The following is an 8,424-nucleotide window of genomic DNA, read 5'->3' on the forward strand; positions in this document are numbered from 1 at the left end:
CGACAGCATACCCGCTGGGGCTGGCCTTCCGGATGCATGCGACTAAACCTGCCGGCCCAAGGCAAATCAGCCTGGGTGCTTCGCTGCGCGACAGCATACCCGCTGGGGCTGGCCTTCCGGATGCATGCGACCTAAACCTGCCGGCCCAAGGCAAATCAGCCTGGGTGCTTCGCCGCGCGACAGCATACCCCCTGGGGCTGGCCTTCCGGATGCATGCGACCTAAACCTGCCGGCCCAAGGCAAATCAGCCTGGGTGCTTCGTTGCGCGACAGCATACCCCCTGGGGCTGGCCTTCCGGATGCATGCGACTAAACCTGCCGGCCCAAGGCAAATCAGCCTGGGTGCTTCGCCGCGCGAGAGCATACCCCCTGGGGCTGGCCTTCCGGATGCATGCGACCTAAACCTGCCGGCCCAAGGCAAATCAGCCTGGGTGCTTCGCTGCGCGACAGCATACCCCCTGGGGCTGGCCTTCCGGATGCATGCGACCTAAACCTGCCGGCCCAAGGCAAATCAGCCTGGGTGCTTCGCTGCGCGACAGCATACCCCCTGGGGCTGGCCTTCCGGATGCATGCGACTAAACCTGCCGGCCCAAGGCAAATCAGCCTGGGTGCTTCGCTGCGCGACAGCATACCCGCTGGGGCTGGCCTTCCGGATGCATGCGACCTAAACCTGCCGGCCCAAGGCAAATCAGCCTGNGTGCTTCGCCGCGCGACAGCATACCCGCTGGGGCTGGCCTTCCGGATAGAATGCAGCTCCACACGGTAGCTCGGCCCTTCACGAGACCTCCTTCGGAAAAACCTACAGGCTATGGTTACTTTTGGGCATTTGCTCCTGCCGAAGTGTGAAGCCGACGACTAGGTGCCTCTTTTTCCCCGGGGGGTGGCCCCCAGTGGGCGTGCCCCTGCCTAGGCGCTATTGCGGGCTTTTGGCTGCTTTCAGGACAGGGACCCGTTGGGATAACAGACCCCGCTGCGCCATCTCAAAGCAACTACCCCTCTGCCGCGGCGCCATCCACCGGAAACGGACCCAACCTCACGAGCACTAATACTCTGAGTCGGCCACTCGCGGTCTACAGATTCGTGTTCTTCATAAGCTAAGCCTGACCCGTAGCTTCTAATCCAGCCTGGTCAAACAACAGCGGCGGCGCATCCCTTTCCCGCTATTTTAAAACTGGGTCCGGTCTCTCCCATGCCTTTGATATAACAGAACTTGCGGCGGCTGGCTGTGCCTACAGTCTGACCGCGCGGAGCAATAGCTGGCGTCTGTTACTCACCGCATCGGCCCCCTCCGGGTAACTAGGTGCTCCGCCATTCTGGTGTCCTCCTTCGTCCCGCTGTTGGAGGATGTCCTCCAAGCCTTCTTGGCCTCCGCCGCGCGATTGCTCGCGCTCTGCCATCACTTCGCTGTTACTGGCGACCGATATGCCAGCAACGTCAAATCGCCTTATCTACTTTACTATTGAGCTGGGTCCCGAATACAAAGTAAATCACTATTTAAACAATTCAAAATCCCCAACAGACGACGTTCTGACTTGCGCTTGCTTGCACGGTTGACTGGCGAACTAGCGTTGTCTGGATTCAGCGCTTTGTTCCCAGCTAATCTTTGTAACGCACTACCGTATCAGTCACTGTCCTCTGGCCAATTCCGGTCTGCTCCTCCCGCGCCGCACTTGCCGTACTACACTACAGGACGAGCACTTAATCAACATGCAGTACTACCTTCGAACGCGAATCTAGCCCATGAGCTAGCTACTTTATGCCCGCGACAAAGGGAACATAAATTAAACATGTATGTGGGCCTGCTAACCTCTCCAAGCAGCCCCAGGTAATTGGGTGCCCAAACCCGAAAGGGCTAAAACACGTGGTTTTGAAACTCCTTGAAAACTGCATGAGCCTGCGTCACCTTGTTGTGATGCCTAACTCGCGAAAAAGGCCACCAGGCCAGCACCAAAATGTCAGCACAGCGGTTAGGAAACGTTTTCGTTCGTCGACATAAAACATAGACATTCATCCACCCATTCACCCATACATGTACACATGCATCCAATGTATCCGTGCATGCAACAGCCACCACTTCACGACACGATCAAGGCACCGGCATCAGCATCCCGTCCCGACAGCTGAGGCGCCTATTGAAAACCCCGACACACCCACGAAATCACCCGCAACCGCTCCACTCATCACGCATCGCCCTTGAACTGCTTGTTGACGTAGGAGAAGCCCGCGACGCCAACGGCCAGTCCAAAAATGACCCAGAAAGCAATCAGAGCCGTCAAGTTCTCATAGTAAATCGCAAAAGCTGTTCCCGCTACAGCAGTCATACCGACGGCCACGATGCCCGTGATGAGCACCACAGGGTTGAAAGCATCACCCGCCGACGCGTCGGCATACACGCTGGCAGACTCCTTGGTCGGATCCATGCCCTCAAAGTAAACAGTGGGCTGCACCGTGAACACGTTGTTGTTCTCAACCGACGTGCCTGCGCCTCCGCGCCCGCGAGCCGAGCGAATGCCCCCTAGCGTGCCACTCTCCACGTCCACGTAAATCGCCTCCTGTGTCAACTTCACCGGGTAGATCTGCAGCAGCAAGTAGCAGGCAAAGCAAAGCACATGCAGCGTTCAAAGGACACAGCTTGCAGGCACGTCGCTCACTTCAGTCAACTTCATGCGTTTACGGGCATGCTATACGTGCAATGGCAGCACAACCGGGCAATTGCGTGATCACGCGATCGCTGCCCAGCCGGCCTAGACCAAAACCCAAACCAAAATAATCGGTGGACGGCCGTCCCTAGCGCACTTTTATGGCCACATTTCAGAGGTACCAAAGCCAGGATCGATATCCTGCTCAAGTTCCGGTCAAGAGAGGACGCGTCCGGTAAATAATGAACTGGGGCTCCTGGTGGCAACCCATGGGAACCCCATGGACTAGGCCCCACGGGAATGCCCAGCATTGCACGACGAGGCACAGAATGCATTGCATGTCCAGCAACTCCCGGTACCAATATGGCCGACAGTTACAACGACAGCAAAACATGAGCACATCCATACTGCTACCCTCCACAAGCAAAAAAAAAGGAATTAGTCCCACTAGAACCGGTTACTTCCAGCAGAAATTGTACACATCCAGAACAACGCTAAAGCCGTGAACAAGTGATACCAGCCTAAAGGCGTGCGGTTTGCGCACTGTGGGGTGCACCAGCAGTAGAGAAAAAAGCATTCACCTCCATAGGCCGGCAGTAGCTAGCTGGGGTAAGGATCCGGAGGACGGGGTTCTGAGGGTACCACGACACGATCGAGCCATCCTTTAAGGAAAACAGGCTCCCGGTGGAGGGGCATTCAATGCAGTAATCCTGCGCGCGGAAGAGATTGCGTATCCAGTAACAATTGTGTTTTAGCAATGCTTGTGAAAACGGACAGCGTGCTCGTGCAGCATGAAGCGCTACCTGCGTGAACTTTGCCTTGATAAAACCTTCACTATATGCGCCCTCGGCAGGCGAGCGTGCCTCGATGCAGTAGATCTGGTTGCGATACCAGAACATAAGCACTTGACGTCCATCAACGTCAACCTCTTTTCGCACGCCTGTAGAAAGTTATAATCCTTTATCAGTAAATTGATATTGGCATGAAATTTGAGTATAGGCTCCGTACCCTTTGGGAGGTCCTCTGGCCGGCATACAGGCACCCAGTTATCGATATCCTCAGCAGATGAGCTGGTGGAAGCCAGTGGTTTCACCTCAACTGCAAAGCGGCAGCAGGGAGCGCATGAAGGACTGATGCGGATTCTCTGATAGAGCTGATGTGTGTGGTCCTTATCTACCTGACTCTTCCGTTGCGCGCACTTGAACCTTCCCTCGCCGACATGCTGTCATGCAGAACTTCTTACAAGTAGACGCAGTGAAAGCCGGTGCGCACGTCCGGCCAAGGCCTAGAGGCACCCAATTTGCGTTAACATACGTCCTCCCGCGGGTGATCCGCTGTGCTTGCAACTGCTGCATGATGTTTCCACTAGTAGTAAATATCGTGCACAGCATGTAAAACATTGCTAGCCTTACACCAATACATGCTTACACAGTATTGTACGGCAAATCACCAGCCAGTTGAATTGCTTGTGTGGACAAAGCTTGTACAGTCCGTTAATACTTAAAACTGATATACACCTCATCTTCGCACTTCATCGCCCCGAAGACCCTGCCCGCTCCGCTTTCAACCGCTTAACCTCCTCCACCAGCCAGTACATGTTCTCGTTCTCGAGCCGTAACGCCTTGTTCTCACGGCACAATCGCTCGACATCGGCTCGAAGCTGAACAAGCTCTCCAATTTCAACAGGCGCCAACGCGGATGAGGTTGGAACCGAGCTTAAGCTGGAATGCAATCCTACGGGCACCACACCACACGTAGAGCCACGCCCTTTGAAGCCTGCCAAGAACATGGAAACTGTAGCGGACAAGACTTTGCGATAAATACAAATAAATACAGCATCATATTGGTAGCCATACCTTAGCCCGACGTAACGGTTATGTCATCGTGACAGCGAACACGCACCTGCTGTCATGGGGCGTTGCCCAATTGCTGTCGCCGGTCTGGTGGTATGCCCACTGCTCGCCGGCCGCCCTGCCCTGCACGCCTCGACCTCCTTGATCAAAACCTGTGAAATGAGCACATGCCATGACATGCCATGTTTAATGGTCTAGCAAGCCATGACATCCTCGAAACCCAGCGGCTGTAGTATGGCACTCTCTGAGCTATGTCGCACACTGCATGCACCATCATGGGGTTCCCGCATTCGCGGGGTCTTGCACGCGAAGAAAATCCGCGCCTCTTTGAGGTCGCTGTTATGGCAGATGGGCTGTCCTTTCCACACATGGACATTTCATTGGGCTTATAGCGCCTTCAGTAAACGCCGGGTCGACCCAGATCTCCCAGGTCTCACTTTCTGGGTAAGACCCCACCCGGTTGACAACAACACCACATGGTTCGCCGCCGTCCATGACTGAGACTCAACCTCCTAGCCCATACAGAATGATTGTTGTATTGTGTTCTTCGTGTCATCCTCGTCGCGGAGTGGAGACTAGCAACTAGCCGCGAACAAAGACACACACCCTGCTAGATTCCCAGGGCAAGAGAGCCGAGCCCTGCGCACCTCCCTCCCAACAAAGCAATAAAGCTGACCAATTTCCGATCAAGCCAAGCACCGCAGACCACCGCAAGCTGTACAGTCCAAACGCCAACGAGCGCCCACAACCCCAGTGTCCACATGCTACACATGGCATCTGGCCCCTTCCCAGCCCTCCAGCAGTCTGGTGCTTTACACGCCGGTTATTGATTATATGCTTCCTGCATAAAATACCCACCACCACTACCAGTGACCGGACATCGGTGTGGTTGATTCGGCCCCTCACCTCACCTCACAGAGCCGTATGAGCTGCCGGCACAACTCATGGGGACTTGCCGACGCCACCAGCTCCTCCGCCATGCCGCGCCGTACAGTCGATGACGTTGCGATCAGCTCCTGCTGCTGCTCCGCCAGCGTCTTCGGGTCGACGTCCTCACACGCGTTCATGGCCGCGGCTGTGTCGCGAAGGCGCTGCGCAAACGTTGGCCCCCTCGCCGGCCCGCCCCCTCCACCGCCAGTCGATCCGCCGCTTGCGGGCCTCCCCAGGGCCCCGCTATGCTGCTCCGCTAGAGCCTGGCCCTCCATTAGGACGTGCTTGGCCAAGTATTCGATAACCAACGGGTGGTCGTTGAGGATTTCGTTGCTTAGAAGCTGCATCGGGGCCGTATGGCCCGAGTAGGCGCTGCCAGGGCGGCCCGAGGGACCCGTGGCGGCGGCGACAGCGGTGGCGGCGCTGCTCGGCCGCCGTGTCGCGGTGCCGGGCCTCGGCAGCATTGGCTGGGGCAGAGGCGAGGTCCCGGCTGGGGTTAGACCTGGGCCAGGACTGGCCGGCACGGAGCGTGTTGAGGCGCTGTCCGGGCGAGGAAGGGACGGCCATGCGGCGGTGGTGGTTGGTCGACCGTTGGTTTCAAGGGTGCTGCTGCTGTGCGGCGCCAAGTTCCCGCAGCTGGAGTTGCGCACGGCTGCGACTGCGGACGTGACAACGTCCTGTGCGGCGGTGGCGGCGACGGCGGCAGTAGATGCGGATGTGGCTTTGCCGTTAGCCGATTCGGAGCTGTCTTTGGACGAGGCCTCTGGGGCCCCGGTTGCTGAAGCTGCACCTGTGCCTTCGACCTCCTCCAGCGTTAAGATGTCGACCCGTGGGCCCAAGCCCATCGGCACGCCACCATTGGCCGCAAAATACTCGTTTGCTAGGTCATAGTCCAGCTGCGTGATAGCGTCGCCGTCCAGGCTCTGAAGGTTGAGCTGCAGCACTACCCGGTGCTTGTAGTCCTGTGCCAGTGAGCATGGGTTCCCTGCTAGCTCCAATTCCTGGAGTTTTGTGAGGCTAGCGAGCGCGAGCAACGTCATATCCAAGTTTGCTATGTTGTTCCGGAGTAGGTGCAGGGTCTGTAACTGGGTGCATGGCACCAGCGGGCTGACATCCCTGACGCGATTGTTCGCCACAAACAAATGTTGTAGGGCGATGCAGCTACTGATGCCCTCCAAGCTGGTGAGGGCATTGAAGTTGAGGTTCAAGCTCACTAAGTGCTTAAGGTGATGAAATCCGGCAAGGGAGCTCAAAACGTTGTGGGAAAGCGACATGACTTGCAAATTAATGAGCCGTGCAGTTTCCCCATGGTCAAAAGTTTGTAACTTATGGTTACGCAAAGTTAATTCTCGAATGTCCTCCAGTGCTTCCTCGCCGGTCAGGGCTAGCAAATTAGCCTCGCTAAGAGGCGCACCGGCGCTCTCGGCAGCCATGGCCAAGCTGTCACTATACTAGAATTAATACGGCCGAAGCTAAAAGTTCCATCAATTACCACATGGACGTTAGCACGGCGTGTAAGGCAGGGTCGACCAGTTCAAGTTGTGAGCAACAATACAGTCCGATAACATGGGAGCATAATAACAAGTATAGATTCGGTGATTCTGTAAAGTTTGGAAGGTTCAATTGGGTTATTGTACATTATTTCAATAGGAGGGCTCCTCTTGACTCCGACACAGGCGAAGGAAGGATTCTTTGGCTTGCCGTGACCTGCTAACTAATCCAGGAAAAATTGCTTCAATGGGTGGAGGCTTTTGGGCCCTTGCGGCGGGTGGGCTAACCTGCTCCGAAATTCATACGGTCCGACACACCGCTCACTTCTGCATATTGTTAATGGTGACATGCCCAGGGTATTTATTTGCATACTTCAACGCAAAGAGCATAGAGGAGCGCAAGGCGCGGATTGATCGGGTGAACAAGCAGGTCCGGCAGTGCCCCGCAAGGGGGCACAGACTAGGGCAGCTTTCAGTCTGTGACAGGCCGGATGTGACCCCTATTCCATTTCCCTTACTCGCCACCTCACAATCCCCATCCTCTTCCCAAACCCAACAAACCCGAGAACGACACGCATACCCGTTCCCAACACCTTGCTGTGCATACATACGCACATACGCACGCCGCACATGATGATCCTTCGCCCATCCGCCTGCCTATCCGTCCGCCTCCCTTCCTGCGATGACGAGTTTTCGTCCCCCATGTGCTTTGCTCTACATATCGTACGTGCCCTACGTGTCGTACACCACAGCTTAAGCACCTGTACGGCCCGCTTTTATCCAGCGTCACGGCCTCGCGATCCGCCTTTCACGCCATGGTCAAGCAGCATAGCCCGGACGGAAATAAGGTGGGTCGGGCGAGGGGGTCCAGGTGGCTAGGTGGCTAGGAAAGAGCGTTTTCGTCGACAAAGACTTCACTTCCCCCCTCACCTCCCCCCTCACCTCCCCCCTTCCCCCTCCTCCCTCATAAGCCTCCTATCGTATAATACCATTAGCCTTTTTCAAGCTTCCGAACCTTAAAACCCTGAAACCCTAAAAGCTAAGAGAGTGGGGGCTGTAGACTGCTGGCCGGATCACGTGATGGGCCCGGGGTGGGGGCGTTACCATTCTGCGGCGCAGTAGTGTCATAACAATGGTGAAACCGTATTGTGCTCTGTGTACTTACTGTCGTACACAGGAGGCCTTCCAGGCTGCCGTACAAGCTAACCCTGACGGTCCCGAGGCGCGTATGTACCGATTGTGGATGACGGAGGTGCTACAGCCGTTGAATGAGCGAGCGGCGCAGGTGCGTGCGGGTTTGTGTAGGGGAATGGGGTGGGGGGCGAAGATCGGGGACATTGATCTGAACCGCTCATCCAGACAGACAGACAGACAGACAGATATCAACCGTGGCCACCTACCTATCCACCCAATGTGGCAACCTGTACGACGTACTTCCATGTATGCCAAAATGCCGTACACCAAATCATACGCAGGTGGTTACGGAACACATTGATTTGCTAGACTCCCCCGG

At 56.2% G+C, this 8,424-nt stretch overlaps 2 protein-coding genes across 2 annotated transcripts in view; one reads left to right on the forward strand and one right to left on the reverse strand.

The window, feature by feature from the left end:
* Positions 1 to 6,248: 6,248 nt before the first annotated feature.
* On the reverse strand, positions 6,249 to 7,038 carry VOLCADRAFT_76575 (uncharacterized protein; the record flags this gene model as incomplete). The annotated part of the gene is made up of 1 exon (XM_002955175.1): positions 6,249 to 7,038. A coding segment is annotated over exon 1 (606 nt), but the record flags the coding sequence as incomplete, so codon positions are not given.
* Positions 7,039 to 7,158: 120 nt separating this feature from the next.
* VOLCADRAFT_96054 (uncharacterized protein) overlaps positions 7,159 to 8,424 on the forward strand; it is a gene marked incomplete at both ends in the record, with an annotated part of 2,220 nt that continues 954 nt past the window's right edge. The window contains 4 exons of the mRNA XM_002955114.1: positions 7,159 to 7,189; positions 7,268 to 7,341; positions 7,664 to 7,759; positions 8,089 to 8,196. Of these exons, the coding sequence (XP_002955160.1) occupies positions 7,159 to 7,189; positions 7,268 to 7,341; positions 7,664 to 7,759; positions 8,089 to 8,196 (309 nt within the window). The remainder of the gene's footprint in view (positions 7,190 to 7,267; positions 7,342 to 7,663; positions 7,760 to 8,088; positions 8,197 to 8,424) is intronic.

The sequence above is a fragment of the Volvox carteri genome, assembly GCF_000143455.1.
Source record: "Volvox carteri f. nagariensis unplaced genomic scaffold VOLCAscaffold_49, whole genome shotgun sequence".
NCBI classification, from domain to species: Eukaryota; Viridiplantae; Chlorophyta; class Chlorophyceae; order Chlamydomonadales; family Volvocaceae; genus Volvox; species Volvox carteri.